This window comes from Stenella coeruleoalba (genome assembly GCF_951394435.1).
Source record: "Stenella coeruleoalba genome assembly, chromosome: X".
NCBI lineage: Eukaryota > Metazoa > Chordata > Mammalia > Artiodactyla > Delphinidae > Stenella > Stenella coeruleoalba.
In genome coordinates, this window is record NC_137152.1 from 3,799,807 (window position 1) to 3,817,973 (window position 18,167).

The 18,167-nt window shown below is 41.4% G+C and overlaps 1 protein-coding gene across 12 annotated transcripts in view; it reads right to left on the minus strand.

The window, feature by feature from the left end:
* The window catches only part of NLGN4X (neuroligin 4 X-linked), a 921,956-nt gene that overhangs the window by 114,282 nt on the left and 789,507 nt on the right, over positions 1 to 18,167 (minus strand). For all 12 annotated transcript variants that reach the window (XM_079910741.1, XM_079910740.1, XM_079910739.1 and 9 more), the window contains one exon: positions 16,533 to 16,685. In XM_079910741.1, coding sequence (XP_079766867.1) covers positions 16,533 to 16,685 — 153 coding nt within the window. The remainder of the gene's footprint in view (positions 1 to 16,532; positions 16,686 to 18,167) is intronic.

An 18,167-nucleotide genomic window follows, 5' to 3' on the forward strand; every position in this document is an offset into this window, starting at 1 on the left:
TTTTATTACAACCCAAGCAAAAGTAAATAACATGTTGGCGTTTGGCTCAAAGCCTGAATAATTTGGGGGTTATGAAGAATACATTAAGAAATGGTAGAAAACTACACCAAAATGGGATCTCAAAAGACTTAATCATTCTGAAAACATATTTACCTTCCCAAATGAATTTTATTTGAACCCTGTCCTATTTTATTCACCTCTTTTTAGTACGGGGCTTAAGCATGCCTTTGTAACTAGAAATCATACGGCATTAAAAAATAACTAGCAAATTTAATTTCCCTTCTCTTTGTTAAGTCACCATTTTAACAGGTTACAATACAAGCAGAAATGAATGACCACTGACTACCAAAAAGATGAGTTGAAATTCTTTCCCTTAAAGAATATTCCTTATTTTTTAAATAATCACTAAGGATGCCGCTGAATTTCTTTTCTTCAGAAACAGCAACAAGTATTCCAGTGGTATATATTGGTAAATATTTAAAATCACTACTTTAGCAACCGGTTTTGTCATTTCTGAAGGAATTAAAGTGGGAGGTGAACAGTGGTAAATGCAAATCCTAAGTGGTTAATTTTCTCCTCAAACCCTGAATGATTTACATTTATATGGACTCTAAACATTACCTAAATTAAAACTATACTTGCTAACAAAACAGTGGAGGCAAATGCAAAATGAAACATGCAGATATGAGCCCAAGATCCGTGTAACTACTATGCTTATAACGTGTACTTGCTGAATGGATACATACAACATTCTCTCTTTTCCGTAAGTTTGCAGTTTTAAGGAAATTTCTTAAAATGAGGTCTTTACCTGGTCAAAAGCATAGAATTAGCAACTCAAGTTCGCTCTGAATTCAAGTTGAGACATTGGGGTGTAAAAGGTCAAGTTCGGGGCTTCCCTGGTGGCGCAGTGGTTGAGAGTCCGCCTGCCGATGCAGGGGACATGGGTTCGTGTCCCGGTCTGGGAGGATCCCACTTGCTGGGAGCGGCTGGGCCCGTGAGCCATGGCCGCTGAGCCTGCGCGTCCGGAGCCTGTGCTCCGCAACGGGAGAGGCCGCCACAGTGAGAGGCCCGCGTACCGCAAAAAAAAAAAAAAAGGTCGAGTTCGGCCCCGTAATAAAATGTGGTGTGCACTGCCATGTCCTGTTGGTTTGCTGTTTGGTTTGCTTATACGTTCCTTTTAAGAACTGGCTGCAGACTGGGCTCCTTTTACACAGCTTTATAGAGGGGAGCTCAATGAGGCATGGGCCAGCTTCGAACTTTTTGTCTTGTACTGAGGTGAGATTTACGTAACACAGAATTAACCATTTGAGTGCGTACGACGCAGTAGACACCAGAGGTCCCTATTTCAGCTGGATTCAACCCTGACCTCAGGCAGTCTCATCTGCCCTCTGCTAACAGAACAGACACCTCTGCATCGTAAGTCTCCATCTGTACTTTTCTTCTATTACTTCTCTTGTTACATTTTAACTTTCATGGCGATTTGGACTTGAGACTCAAAGTCTAAGTGGATCCCATACCTAGTTATTCCAAGGGGACAGAGAATCAATCAGTGAACGAAATATTGCTAAACGTGGATAAGGAACTGCAATTTCATGTCTTGGTTCAGTAAGATGAATCCATGAGCACTAATGCCAGGTGGAAGTAAGGCAGGTGTCACCTTACCTGTCATGTACACGTAAGTGACTCAACGGCAAGCGCCAGTGTGCTGCAGTGTGGAATGCTAACATCAGGAAATACTTCTCTGCTGGTTGGTGAAATGCTGCTGCCCGGAGTCCTGAAAAAGGTTTCCTGCTAGCTGCCCCGATAAGACCACCCCCCATCTCCTCCACGATCCAGAAACCCCAAATGGTAACTCCTGGCTCACTAAGTCAGGACTCTGATACAGAGCCTACCATCCGAAAGAACTGACTGGTAGGTTGGTGAGTCTACCGTCTTCTGCATTAAATATTTTGATCCTACTTTTTAGGTACGATGTACATCACAGAACTCTTTACTACATCGGTTTAGTGATTACTGATTTTGAGTTGCTATGATCTTTATTTCCCACAGAAGGATAGGAGAGTTCCCACATTTGAACTTCAAACAGATGGCCTCAGGATAAATGATAAAAGGCTAATGCTGCTAACTTTACACCATTGATATCTTCCAAAGTTAACAGACAGAAATCCCACTGCAAATTCAAGAAATACTAAATTCCAATGACTACTAATACATGTTTACAGTTCCACCTCTATCTTCAAATGTTTCATGTTCTCTACATTTATACGTGTGCCAAAACTTTTATTTCCCAATCGCAGACCTTAAAAGTTCTCATACCAGAAAAGAAAATGTAACTATGAGGTGACAGGTGTTAACTAAACTGATTGTATTAAACATTTTGCAACATAGACAAATACCAAATTGTCCTGTTATACACCTAAAAGGAATATAATGTTACTTGCCAATTATATCTCAATAAAACTAGAAAATAACTCTCTCAGAGTAAAGAGGCTCTCCATGTAAATTAATTAAGGAAGGAAGATTGATGAATTGGGCCAGTCGTATCAGACACTACCAGCAATCTTGCCCACACTACCCTCTTATATTGAAACCAATCATCTGGCCAATCTGGAGAAAAGAAGAGTATAATTGTTGGCCAAAAGGAAAGGAAGTTTATTTCCATTCCAATGAATCTCTCCCAACAACCACCATCCCCATTTCAGGAATACATATCTTTGCTTCGCAAGTAGGATTCTCTGGAAGTATCCTAGGAAATTTTCTTTTAAAATCTAAAGTTAATTTCCTTATAATGGACAGTTTTATTTTCACTGGCCAAAGAGTCTGCTGGTAAAGCAATAAGATGAGGTCACCTTTCAGAAAAAACATCACCCCTCTGCGAGCAGTGGGCTAAGGTCTCATGGGGTTTAGGCATCTTTGTTCCCCATCTTGTCCTGTTATCCATCCTCTAAGTTGGACCTCAGCAGAGTGCAGGTCCCACCACCCCTGAGGGTCACGCCGGCATCTGTGAATCAGAGAGCGAGGGTACCAAATTCTTCCACAATACCTGGTTAAGTCTCTGTACAAGAAACAATCATCACTCACCAGCAGTGTCTAAAACCAGAAAAGAGTGTTCAGTGATCTCTTTGAATTAACAGGGAGCGAGCGTGAAAACCAAAAGTAAATAACACCACCTCCCAAACCCTGGACTCCAGCAAACCAAAGCTGCTCTAAAGGGCGGTGTGTGAAGCCACTGAATTTGAAAAGTAACGGCGAGGCGTTAGAAGAAGGTCGCTCATTTTTTGAAAAGTCCAGGAGTCACTTTAAAACTTGAGATGTATTTAAAATCCCTTCTTAAAAACCCACATGAATCCAAAAAAAAAAAAAAAAACCCACATGAATCTTCTTTGTTAACTTTTAGGAACCTCCACTTAGAGATGGCTTGTGCCCACTTTGCAACTCCCAGGTAGGGCATCGAGGAGCATTTGCAATTGGATTTCGTGAGAGGGAAAATGTGGAGAGAAGACAGCACAGCAGCAGTTTCTGCTTTATATTTACAGCTTCGTAATTGAAGAAGAAAATGTGAGATACGGCCCTATGCATGGCTGGGACAAAGGCATATGTTCTGTAGCCAATGAGGAAAAATGCTTTTGCTTCTTTTAAAACTAGTAGGGAAGTTCTAAAGGTTCAGAATGATCATAATTATCTGAAATACCCAGGCAAAGAGTTGAAGAAAAAAAAATCTCTGTTAGACACCTCTACTGTTTTGGTTTGTTTTTATAACTGTCAAAATCTGATAAAAATATAAAGATATGCAGATTTAGGGCTTCCCTGGTGGCGCAGTGGTTGAGAGTCCACCTGCCGATGCAGGGGACGCGGGTTCGTGCCCCGGTCCGGGAAGATCCCACATGCCGCGGAGCGGCTGGGCCCGTGAGCCATGGCCGCTGCGCCTGCGCGTCCGGAGCCTGTGCTTCGCAACGGGAGAGGCCACAACAGTGAGAGGCCCGCGTACCGCAAAAAAAAAAAAAAAAAGATATGCAGATTTAAAATACTGTTTAAAACCTTCAGTTTTCATTCAAGGTCAAATGCACACCACCAGCAAAACTGTCTCCATTCAAGCTAACCTACATGGAATGAAAATAAATCCTCCGCTGACGACACTAGCATCAGTACACGTTTCGAGGAAAATGAAACCTTTAGTATTTGCGAAAAAGCAACAGCTGCAGAAGTGGAAATAAGCACGATTTCCATAAAATTAGGATGTTGGATGTTGACAGCTAGGAGTTCACTCATTCTGCAATTAAAAAAAAAATGTTGACGGTAATATACTCTTCTCCTTTGTGACTGAGATTTCATTTCGCAATGTGAAGGCCAGAACACTGCCAGGAGAAATCATCCAGAAGATGTTTATTATCTGGTAAACTCTCAGTAGAGACAAAGACAATGTGAGCTATGACCTCAGCCGGCAAGGAGCTAAGAAATCGGTTACAGGAAGTAAACACCGTGCACATGAAGAAACAAACCCATACAGAACGGAGTGTGGATTTTTCGGTGCAAGACGAGAATGCCGTCGTGCGCCTTCGCTCTCAGAGAAGGGAAGTACAAATCAGGTAAGTGGTTCTCAACCGGGTTCATGCTTCCCACCCACTCCGCACCAGGGGACTCTTGGCAACACCTGGAGCCATTTTTGGTTGTCATGACTGTGGGCTGTGAGGTGTTACTGGCATTCTAGAGGGCAGAGGGCAGGGATGCTGTTCACATCCCACAGTGAACAACAGAAACCCTCCACCAAGAAGAGAAACCCATTCTCAGTGTCAGTCGTGCAGAGGTCCAGAAACCATGAAATCGACAATAGGCTTAGAATTCGAGGTCATTTCTTTCCCCAGAACCAGAAGTTAAACAAACAGACAAACAAAATCCTCAAAAGTACTAGCAAACCAAGTCCAGCAGCAGGTCAAGTGGATTATACACCGTGACCAAGTGGGGATTTACTGCAGGATGAAAGGGCAGTTTAATAGTCAGAAATTGATTAATGTAGTAGAGCAAGAGAAAAAAGAACAAAAACCACATGACAGTGCTTTAAAAAATTAACTCAGGGGCTTCCCTGGTGGCGCAGTGGTTGAGAGTCCGCCTGCCGATGCAGGGGACACGGGTTCGTGCCCCGGTCCGGGAAGATCCCACATGCCGCGGAGCGGCTGGGCCCGTGAGCCATGGCCGCTGAGCCTGTGCGTCCGGAGCCTGTGCTCCGCAACGGGAGAGGCCACAACAGTGAGAGGCCCGTGTACCAAAAAAAAAAAAAAAAAAATTAACTCAAAAGGGATCTGGTCTAAAACAAGATCTAAAACTGTATAACTCTTAGAAAAAAATATAGGAATAAAGTGGTGAGCGCTTAGGTCAGGTGAAGACTTCGTAGAAGCAACGCAAAGAGCAAAGGCAGAAAGAGAAAAGAGATACACTGAACTTCATCGAAATGAAAAACATGTGTGTTTCAAAGGGAACCATCCCAAAAGTGGGAAGAAAACAAAATGAGAGGAAATATTTGCAAGTCCTGTATCTGCTAAGGAACATGTATCCAGAACACGCCACTTTAAAAAAACAAGCAAACAAACATAAAAACCCTCTTAACTCAATACTGAAAAGGTAAATACCCCACTCAAACACGGGGAAAGAATACGAGTACACATTTCTTCAGGGAAGATATACGAATGGCCAATACTCACACGAGAAGGTACTCAATGTCATTAGCCATCAGGGAAATGCACATCAAAAATGGTACCACTTTACACCCACTAGGAGGGCTGTAGTCAAAAAGACAGACAAGAACCGGTGTTGGTAAGGGCGTGGAGAAATTAGAACCCTCATGCTGGTGGGAATGTAAAATAGTGCAGCCACTTTTCTAGAAAAGAATTTGCAAGTTACTTAGCTGATTAAACAGCTTTATCATACGACCCAGCAATGTTACTCCTAGGTTTGTACCCAAGAGAAGCGAATACATATATCCCCACAAAAAACTTGTACGTGGATGTTCATGGCATTGTATTCATAATCTCCAAAAAGTGGATACAAACCAAATACAAATCAGAAGACAAATGGATAAAGAAAACATGTTATATCCATGCAATGGAGTAAATATTTGGCCATAAATAATAACCAAATACTGATATATGCTACCACGTGGATGGATGTCGAAAACATCATGTTCAGTGAAAGACGTCAGACACAAAAGAGCACATAGCATATGACTCCCTTTGTATGAAATGCCCAGGAAAGGCAGATCCACAGGGAGAGAGGAGATTAATGGTTGCCTAAGTCCTTGGAGACTGAGAAGAATAAATATTGGGTTTCTCCTTGGAGTGATGAAAACATTCAAAAATTAGGGGGTGTTGATGGTGGTACAACTTTGTGAACATACTAAAGGCCATGGAACTGTACACGTTCAATGCACAACATGGTATATAAACCATTTTAAATAAAGGACACAGACAGTGAAAGGTGGGAGTGGAGACGAACCAGTGGGCCATTTACAAGAAGATGAAGAAAAACGAGGATGCAGCAAAGGCCACTGAAAGAATTCGGACTGTCCTACAAAAGGCTAACAATGTATGAGTGGTCCTCAGGAGAACCGTGCTGGTGAACACTATGATTGAAGTCGAGGAAGTTAACTAACTAGAGATAAAGGGGGGAGAAACAGATAAATACGACTAAAATAAATATTAACTAAAAAAGTGGATAGCATGGGGAAAAAAGAAATGTAGAAATGGATAAGGCCATTTGCACAAGATTCTTTTTTGGACAGATGTGAACTCTTATGCCTGGTTTAACAAAGAAGTATTACAGGAAAAGATGGGTGATATTTCTACATGGTATTATAAGTTTATGTTATAAAGAAGGGACAAGAGGATATATATATATGTATATCCACATATCTCTCTCTATATATATATCATATATATACCTATCTCTCTACATATATCTCTCTCTATATATCATATATATACCTATCTCTCTACATATATCTCTCTCTATATATCATATATATACCTATCTCTATCTCTATAATATATATACACCTATCTCTACGGGTGTCTTTATATAATATATACCTACCTCTCTCTATATATCTAAATATTATATATATATATACACCTATCTCTCTATATCAATATCTATCTATCTGTCATATGCCAACTGAGCCTCTAAACCATTACTGGGATATATTAGTATAGATGTAGCAGCCACTCTGAGAGACAGAAAACATTTCTCAGTCCAAACTGGAAACAATTCTTTATTCCAAAATTGTTTTCCCAACTCCGGTACGAATCTTGGGTGTCTTTGGTAGAATTCGTAGTGTTTCTCTGGGAGATGATCTCATACCTCTGTCTAGAGCGAAATGTGTATCTTTATAATAATGCATGTATTCAAGCCACCTGTTGATGACTAGACCCACTGCACAGGACACAGCCTTTTCCCCCATAATAAAGGAACCTAGAATAAAAGCCTCTGTACTGAATACAACAAAAACCAGTGCCTGCAGTCTCAAATAATTAAAGGGATCAAGAGTCTCGCAATTGATTTATTTGCATGAAGACCCCAGCTCAACCCTGTCTAATGGCTGTCATGTCAGAGGAATGTTGCATCTACCATTCTAAAATAGTTCTGATTTTTTTATACTGAGAATTGTACACTTCTTTCCAAAGAGCTATTATTATTATTTTTTTTAATCAAAGGAAAAGCTGCCCTACCCATTAGATGGGACTTACGCAATCCATATGTTACTAAGTAATCTTATTTGAAAAATACATTTTACATTGTTAAATGCACGGTGTGTCTGCCGTGTCTGCGTTACGTTTTGATCCCTCAGACATTCACTTTGAGCCTTATGTCCCCAAGGATTTATTTTCATGAAGCCCATGACTGATTGATGTACGATTGGACAATACTAGGAGAGTTATATTAGAACAGAATATGCCCTTTTGCGGTATCACCGCCGTGGTGAGTGTGGACATGTGCATATTCACTCCACGCTTCCTGTAAAACGTGCAATGCATACTTTCAGGGGAAAAAAAAGAAAAATGATGTGCAGGCCATGATTTGTACAGTCCTGCAGTGTTTCAGCCTCTGTGGTCTTTAAAACTCCCACTCTGATTGCCTTTTAGAGATTTTTCAATGATCTGACTTGGAAGGATTAATTCCTTGAATACATCTAGGGAAGGAAGAAAAGGTACATAGGAAGAATGCAGGTATTTCTCTTTCAGGCATTGTTTTAAAACCATTTATCTGATGGAATGATTGCCAGAGACTTAATCTCTAGCTCACCCACATCAAGCTAATGTATCTTGGCGCTTAAATTGAACACTCCTCCTTGGAACTTTCCAGTTTCTCCGCTGCCCGATACTCAAATGCCCATCACACTTTTCCTTTCATTCAGAGTGATGTTCATGTGTGTTCTTCCCCGTTAAGACAGACACCACTTTATCCTGATCAACGAAAAATGATCAAGCCTTCTTTGGCTAGGTGAGAAGCAAAATGAGGCAAGCACACAGAGCAGAGAAAGTGGTTTCTTTCACGTAGAACGGATCATCTTAAGAGATTCTGTCTTGGATATAAACATGTCCAGGAAAAGAGCATTTTAAAAAAATGTATACCCCGTTGTGATTATTGCTGACATGACACCCTGGAATCAATTAAGTGGAAAATATGTACTTATTAAATATAATAAGAGTATCCGAGCATCGAGTGTATCGGGGCATTGTGATTTCCAGAAACGGCTCTGCGTGTACAAGTAACAGGCCAACTTCTTTTAAGAAATTCTGAATCGTTCACAAAGAGATCAAGAAAATTCTCCGTCATAAGACACACGCTAGTCGATAATTTTGTGCATTTGAGATTGAATAAAAATGTCTCTTCTGCCTCTTCATCACCACCCCGCATCCTTTCACGTTGTCTTTATTTGCTGCAGACTTTTACTTTCCTCTGTGGCCCTCTGTAACCTCACAGCGAGGGACCCTCTTTGTTCGGTGGCTCATATCAACCTCTGCATAAAAGGCATCTGTCTCATGTCAGGGTCTTTATTCCACCGCAGGGGCTTCCATATCTACCCCCCGCCGTGTGCCTGCAAACTCCCAGAGGCAAGAGACATCATCCACAACCAAGCCAATTCCTTCATCGCAGAACAAATCAAATGAATGCAATGGGCATTTTTGGCCACCAGGAGGCAGAAGAGGAAAACCCAAGTAAATGATCATTGATACAAAACCGGGCTATGATGTTTTTGTCCAGAGTTCTGGTTCTTAGCAACACACGAGCAACGACAGAGTCCAGATTACAGCATTTCCGAATGAGTGTTAAATGCACAGAGAGCTATTGATGAAGATGATGAAAGACACTGGGGGGAGGGGCAGGGCAAGGGGGAAGCATCTTGTTTATTTTCTTTTTGGCATAACTTTAGGATCAGGGAAGCTACGCCAGCCCTCCCTTCCCCCATGAACTGTGTCCATCCTATGACTGTGTTATCTAGGGGGTATACCTCCCTCTAACCCTCAGTCCGTCTTGAGACACATCAGGGAGCTTTGCAGAAATGAGTCCGGGAGCCTGTGGTCAGGCTGGCCCATCACCTCCCCCGCCCACCACAGAGGGTCTTATTCTAAGGGCTTTCAATCTTTCCTTCCACCCTCTTTCCGTTCTGGGGTTGTGACTGGTCCCACATCAAGTGCCTGGCCTCTGCCCCCCATTTTCTCACACTTCTCCCAAACTTCCTGTACTTTTCCACTTTATCTTTTCCCTCAGTGCAATACTTCATCCTTCCTGTCTACCCATTTAGCTTCTTACAGCATTCTTCCATCCCTAAATAATGTGCAGTTTCTCTCTGAGGATGGATAAAGGAAGCTTCTCCAGGTAACAAATCTGATCGGGGGATATCTGAGCAGAGAGGGAAGAGGATGGACTTAGGGGGTAGCATGGAGATCCTTGAAAGGAAAGACGATATTTTTTTCTTTATAGATGAACTTTTTTTTTTTAATAGATGAACTTTTGACTTGATAAGGAAGATGTGTTCCATGAGTGATTTAAAAGAAAATCCAACCCAATCAAAAAATGGGCAGAAGACCTAAACAGACATTTCTCCAAAGAAGACATACAGATGGCCAAAAAGCACATGAAAAGATGCTCAACATCACTAATTATCAGAGAAATGTAAATCAAAACTACAATGAGGTAGCACCTCACACCAGTTAGAATGGACATCACCAAAAAGTCTACAAACAACAAATGCTGCAGAGGGTGTGGAGAAAAGGGAACTCTCCTGCACCATTGGTGGGAATGTGAATTGGTTCAGCCACTATGGAGAACTGTATGGAGGTTCCTCAGAAAACTAAAAATAGAGCTACCATACGATCCAGCAATCCCACTCGTCAGCATATATCTGGAGAAAACCATAATTCAAAAAGATACCTGCACCCCAATGTTCACAGCAGCACTATTGACAATGGCCAAGACATGGAAACAACCTACATGTCCATCGACAGATGAATGGATAAGAAGTTGTGGTGTGTATACACACACACACACACACACACACACACACACACACACACAATGGGATAGTGCTCAGCCATAAAAAAGAGTGAAATAATGCCACTTGCAGCGACATGGATGGACCTAGAGACTGTCATACTGAGTGAAGTGAGTCAGACACAGGAAGACAATATCATATGACGTCACTTATATGTGGAATCTAAAAACATGGTACGAATGAACTTATTAGCAAAACAGAAATAAGAGTAACAAATGTAGAAAACAAATTTAGGGTTACTGGGGGATTGGGGCGGAGGGATAAATTGGGACATTGGGATTGACATATACACACTACTATATATAAAATAGATAACAGACCTACCGAATAGCACAGGGAACTCTACTCAATACTCTGTAATGACCTATATGGGAATAAAATCTAAAAAAGAGTGGATATATGTGTATGTATAACTGATTCACTTTGCTGTACAGCAGAAACTAACACAACATTGTAAATCAACTAGACTCCAATAAAAATTAATTAAAAAAAGAGAAAATCTGTAGTAAAAGATAAAAACAAAGAAAAGAAAAAGAAGAAAGGATTTTTAGGGGGAAAAAATGGTGAAAGTACCAAATAGTAAACATCTTTAACTCCCAAGTGAAAGAGAAATATAAATCGGAAATTGACATTTTTCAGCAGCGGTACCTAAGGCATGTTAGAACCACTAAACACCCCTGATGTAAACTGCTTGCGCACACCTGGAATTCAGATCCCAGGTCTCTGAAGGCAGGTATCAAGCCCCTCCTCCAGTGATTCCGGACCCCCTTTATGAACGGAATCTGACGTGGAACAGCAATGTATCAAACAGGTAAGGGTGAAACTGCTCTGGCTGACGTCAAAGGGCTTCCTCCCAATGCCAGCCCACCCACCTTCCATTTCAATGGAGACTAAGACCCCACAAAGGGGACCAGAATGCCACGTGGCCAAGCCATTACCACATGCATAGAGCTCAAGTCATGTGCCTTTCATTCAAATGCTCTTCCTGCTGTGCGTTTATTTCAAAACCATTTCCATCTTACCTTTAAAGTTAGGACACCCGTGAACGAAAGTAGTCTTACGCAATTAATAACCTTAAAGAGAAAGGCAACTTCAGAAACACCATTACACAACCTTCCCTGAGATAAAAACTTTGAGGGTAGCTACACTTCTTGAAAAATGAGTAGGTCTTTCTGATGCTTTTTTAATCCTTTGAAAAAGTCAGTTATATAAACCTATGGACAACATTTCAAAAGACTGTAAGATACCTGTCAGGTGAGAAATCCACTGAAGTTGAAACAGCAGGGAAGGGGACAGGGCAGAACCTCTAAAAGAATGACATAGCCCTTGAGGATTTGCCATAAACTGACTAGAATCAATTAGGTCCAAGATGGTGCAAGATTTGACTTCCACTGGACCTTGAGCCTCATTGAATGCCCACTGTAATGCAATAGCATCTAAATGACATACCTATAGGCGCCAGGACAGTTCCAAGGCCAACGCAAAGGGCCAAAAAGTGGGTGGTGGCCCGATTCCTGGAAATCTCCACCCCCTCCCCAAAAAACTTGGAATAATACTCCCACCCATTAGCCTATGAAACTACCCAGCCCATAAAAAGTAACCACCCCATACTTCATGGCCTCTTGCCTTCTGAGATGGCCCACACTCTGTCTGTGCAGTGCGTTTCTCCCAAGGCTGCTCTCGCCTTTTGAGACAGACCGCATTCTGTCAATGGAATGTGTATCTCTCTAAATAAATCCACTTCTTACCTATCACTTTGTCTCTCACTGAATTCTTTCTGCACTGAGACATAAAGAACCTGAGCTCCATTCAGTGCTGAGACCAGGTGTGGGATCTTAATCAAAAGACAGTGGGTTCAAGTCCCAATGTGGGTTCCGGCTGAGTTTGAGTCCCGGTCCACAGGTTCAAGTCCCAAAGTGGGTTGTGCGGTTTCAAAGTCATTCTCTGGGTCAACTGTCTTAATTCCATTGATTGGCCACAGACAGCAACAAGGCAACAGAATGGGCGTAAGAGGTTAGACACCTGACTCGCTGATACAGCCTTAGATCTACTGTGTCTGAGAGCTCTGATTTCACAGATGCCATCGTTGGGGCCAATACCACATCACCATGCACCATGGTAGACCATCAATGATGATTTGATGAAAATGCATCAGCGATGAAGGACCCACTTTGAGGAACATAAAAATACAGTGTAAGCATCGAATCGCAATTTTGTATCTAGATCAACCATAGGCACATCTGACGTTTTGTGCGATTAGAGAAGCTGGATCTGATATAAAGATTTGCACTGTTTCCTACGGCAGTTCACCTAATTAATACTGTTAGACCAGGGCTCCAATCCCCGCTCTAATCCCTACAACCTGTACCACTGTGAGTCCGTCCCATCACCTCTGAGCCTTTGTTTCCCCAAAAGTAAGATAAGGGAACCCTTCCAAGGGAGAGTATGAGGATTAAATGAAGGGGCAGCTACAATGTCCAGTGATGGCCACACCGCAGGCTGTCCATGAGTTTCGTGCCGAGGCATATAGATAAGATTGTTTCAAAGCAAAATAGTTTAAAGCCTGAATGAGGCATCAAATCATAGGATAACCAAAAAGGTAATACCCTTTCAGCTAAACTAAAATCAGCATTTGAATGGAGGTCTAATTAACCAACTGAAGATGCAAATTAGAGACTATTAATGAAGGAAAGCAGAAGTAAGAGCCACCCATAAATAAATCCCAGGCATTTCCATCGCTAAGCCTCAGCGAGGAGGTTCCTCTTATATAGCAATGGTCTTTGAACAATCACCATGAAAAAAAATAGAGGCAGATGTGATAGAACTCAACTTTTAGCTGTGTATGCTTTCCTAATGACAAAGGTATACAGAAGGACGCATAGGAAATATGCTTTAAAAAGAGATCTCCTTTGAAAATAAACGGACCACCAGTTTGTTCATTAGATCTTGTGTGGGTATGAATAATTACTTTATAGCTGTGATGGTACATCCCAATTTGCCTGGAATAATCCCAGTTTATTAAGAGCATTATTAACAATTTTCAAAGTGTCCTGGATTAGATAATAAATTACATGCTCAATGGCTAGCAAGGTTGTGTGACGCAGTTCTGATTAAAGAAAATATTCATTGTTCAAAGAGCACGTGCGAAGATCCTGTCATCTGTGTCTTATTACGAGCGTCTTATCATCGCTTTTGTTTAATTAAGGTGGTTCCGTTTAGAAGTCAGTATTTGACAGACATTACCGTTTGGGCCAGTCGCGATTTTTTCCAGTGGACCAACAGTCATGTTAATAAGATGTCCAAGGCTATTAATAACACTGGAAATGATCACCTGTCTGGGTTTACTGGTTCCTAGTGCTGGGCTATGAAACTTCACGTACATAAACCCATAGGATGTTTATATGGTATGTACAATAACCTTGCCACAGAGAGAATGGGACCACCTTTTAGAGAGACTCCGAAAAACTCAGCTGACCTTCTCAATGTCACACCACAGACACCAAGCAGTTCGTTCTTATCTCATTATAAAAATCTACGTTCTTTCCACGCCAGCCTCCTGCTTCCCTCTGACCATCACCCATCTTCCTAAACCTTTCTTTTGGGTAGGAAAACAGCATTTGTTACTCTGGAAAAGAACGGTAATCCTCTCAAACAATGCTTTTCCATTCCTTGGGCAGAGAAACAGCATGTATGCATTTCTTACTTTTGGAAAAAAAACCTCCAACACTATTTCGACATTTTGGTAAAAACATCGATTCTTATCAGAGTGCTAGTGAGTGGTACTAGGGATGTCCTGCAAGCAAAAAGTAAATGGCCACCGCACAGTTTTCCAGAGGATGGTAGCCCGTGCAAGGTCCCTGATAACAATATACCAAGTCCCAGTTAAAACATCTCTATCGCCCTGTAGAATCAGCAAAGCTGGCACACTGCGCTCCATCAGATAAAAGGGGGTCTGTGGTGCACAGCTTCACACTAACTCATTCGTGGAATGTAAATAGACTGGCTTGGAGATGCTAAACTGCTTCTTTTATTTCCAGGCCACAACTCTCACAGCCCTCTGTTATCTTACCAAGATTTTTTCTTTTTCATGCTCAGCAGCAAAAGGTAAAATTAAAATTGTTCAATGAGAAAAGTTCTAAAAGCAAGCTATTTTTTTCTTCTTTTCTTAAAATAAAAGAATAAAGGTGTGTATAATTCCCACAGTACTTTTCTAGATTCACAAATGGGCCAAATAGATAAGAGATCACTGTGTTAAGCTGCTTAATACCAGTTTGGCGTTCAACGGGGGGGAGAAAATCGATTTCTTTTGAAATCTAACCTTTTAAGTCACATCACCACCGTGTTGTGCAGGCAGGAGGACGCTTTGTTATTCCACTGAAGCAAGGACTCACCCAAGCCCATTGCTTTGTTCAGAAAGCAACGCCCAGAGCTGGTGATGCTACTGAGGGACGCCCACACTGCCCTCCTTGAAAGGGCTGCTAGCAGCAAGCCCTGGTCCGTGGCTTCCTTTGCCCACCTCTTCCTTAGAATGGACCTTTTGTAAAACATCAAGAAACAACATTTCCGGTTTCAAACACCAGTAGCCAAGTCAACTAGCCAGAGGCTTCTGAAAAACATTCAGAGAGGCATGCCACCCTTGCTGTGCAACACGAACAGAAATCATCCCACAAAGGTCTGGCTCCTGGCACCGACGAGAAAAGAAAAGGAAATCAAGAAGGCTCTAGACTCTGAGGCTTTTTGTTGTGTTTCATCCTAAAAACCTGACGTTTCCAGTACTTTATCGATGCTCCCAAATGCCCAACTTTGCAAACATCTGTGGGTGATGTGCATTTCTAAATTAGAAGGTCATCTGCAACTCATCCCCTTACTCCGGGGTCTTCTATAGGTGAATGTGTTCAGTAGTGAATGAAATACAATGCTCAAAACAAAAGTAAAACCTCAAGTTGAAAATAAAATATTCTTAGTGATACTTGCCTGTTTGGAGAAAACATTTCAGCCCTGTTTCTTATTTGAAACAGGTCCGTTGGTCCATTTTATTTTTCATAGCTTTTACCATAACCATCCTGTGACATACAGATCTCATTCTCATAGCCACCCTGCTGTAAACAATTTTCTGCATCCTCTCAATGCATTTTTGCCTTGAAAACGAACGTTGTTACACAGGCTAGGAATATTATTCATGAACTGACCAGAGCGGGCTAAACCACAGAAGAAGGTAAGCTTCGAAATAGTAACTTCAAAATAGGTTATTTATTTTTCCAACCCCCAGTTGGGGAAAAACGAAGTTAACACCGAAACAACGGAGAGCTGCTCTTGAATTCCTACGCACTTGGCCAATGTTCTTTCATCATAAATCATAAAATTTACATAAAATGAAAAACCATCAAATTACAAAATTCAAATAGGAGTATTCCATCTCACGTAAATACAACAGCCATGCGACTCTTCAAGATACAACAGACACAGACAACCCATTAAGCAATTAAGTAAAAGATTTTCCGACAAACGATTAACTGATTAACACACCTACAAAACCACAAAAGAAAGCTAATGTCTGTGGCCTGGCCGTTATCTACCATTACCAAGTTATCACCTATTACCAAATGCGTTATCAGACACGTCTCCAAACTGTGTTCATTCCACAGGGTTATGTCGGCTAAGCCCACAGAAAGAAAAGTGCTTTCAATAAAGTATCATGTTCATCTGATCACCTTGGAGGCTGCATTTGTTTGAGGCGGATCCTAGGAAATGAAATTCCTGGATTAAAAAGTGCAAACTTTGAAAAACAACAACAACAACAACAAAAAACAGACGGCGCTGCGTGAACGTTAAGGGACAAATATATCTTGCAGCATGAAGTGAGTTCTGTGTAGTAGAGATTTCTAGGAATTAGAGTAACACGGTTACTCTATCAACGAGCCCCAAACCGAAAGCAGAACTTCCTCATGGCCTCCTGTGCGGTGACCAGAGAGACGGAATCACTCACCTAGAATCCCCAGGCGGTAGTTAACTGTGATCACGATGACATTGCCGTAGCTCGCGAGAATACTGCCGTCAATCATGTTGCCTGTGCCCTCCATGTAAGACCCGCCATGGATGTACACCATTACTGGCTTCTTACTGTTCTGATCATGGATGTCTGGAAAAAAAAAGCCAAGTAAGGAAACACAATAAAACATCATGCTGATGAACCAATGCTAAGTCAAGGGCAAAGGACGTGGGGGACTTTTCCTAGTTTAGATTGGAATCCATCGCATGGCCCCTTTTTAAATTAGGTATGTTCTTGGTAAGATGGCCTAAGGAAAATGGTCCATGTTGTTATATTTTCTACTCATAGAAATGATGCAGGCATTGGAAGGAACGTGTGTGCAGGTGTAGGTTTCTGTATGTGTGTACAACACTAAATACGCAAGGATGGAGATGAAATACATCTTCCCTAAAGAGTGCTCAAACCCTACAAGGGCATCTATTACAAAATATATTTTTATCATCTAAGTAAGTGTGAAACCAACGTCAAAATGATCATTTATTTTTACTGTAACTTCTATCTTCAGTCAAAGAGGAGCTTATAGATTCATTTTCAACTTAACAACGAGAACATAAAACTAGTCATGAAACTGTAAGCTCTCAATACAGGGCCCATGATGACAAAAAACAAATAAATGGTTAAAAATGATCAACAGGACAGAAATGTGTAAAAACAAAACAAAATGTCCAAGCAAGTGTTTTTTCTCTAATTTACTGATTGCAGTAATATCCCAACTTAAGTGACCAAAAAAAGAGAGAGAGAGAGAGAGAGAGAGGAGAGCTGGGATAAAAATGGCACAAGATTCCAACCTCAAGATGAAAGTGTGGCAACGCTACATATTTTTACAGGGAATATAAACTCCCATCGTGCTTTGCAACCAGAGCACCCAGAGTCATTATTATTTTATTTAACAATGATGTGAAAAGCCTATTTTGCAATGTTCTGTGACAACAGAAGTTTGGAGACCATATGTCTATTTGTAGAGCCTACTTTCTGAAAAGTTGTGGTGAAATAACTTGTTTGGTGGAAATCATTCCTTGGGCTTTTTTACCTTGAATGCTGAAGAATCCTGACCTTGATTCTAATGATTTCTGGATATTTATGTATTGCATATACATATATGTGTGTGTGTCATTTAAATATCTGTATGTCAGAAGAAAACCAAATGTATCCATGTACATTTATTTTCATTTTTTCTTAAATAAAAACTTTTTTTCCCTAATTCATGGAGACACTTTTGAACTATTAGAAAGGAATTTTAAGGAAAGAAACCACCTTTGGATGGTGGCTGCGTATAAAATGAATTACGATCATGATCTCAGAACAGGCTCCTGGGCGCCACCACAGGGCATCCCGAAGGCAAAAGAAACCCAGTGGTCACAGTCAAGTGCAGAAAAAAGTGTCAAGCTGCCCCTGTGTCTGCAGATATTTAATCTGTCGCAGAACACTATTTTCTCCTGTAAAACTTAAATAGGGGGCTTCCCTGGTTGCGCAGTGGTTAGAGTCCGCCTGCCGATGCAGGGGACACGGGTTCGTGCCCCGGTCCGGGAAGATCCCACATGCCGCGGAGCGGCTGGGCCCGTGAGCCATGGC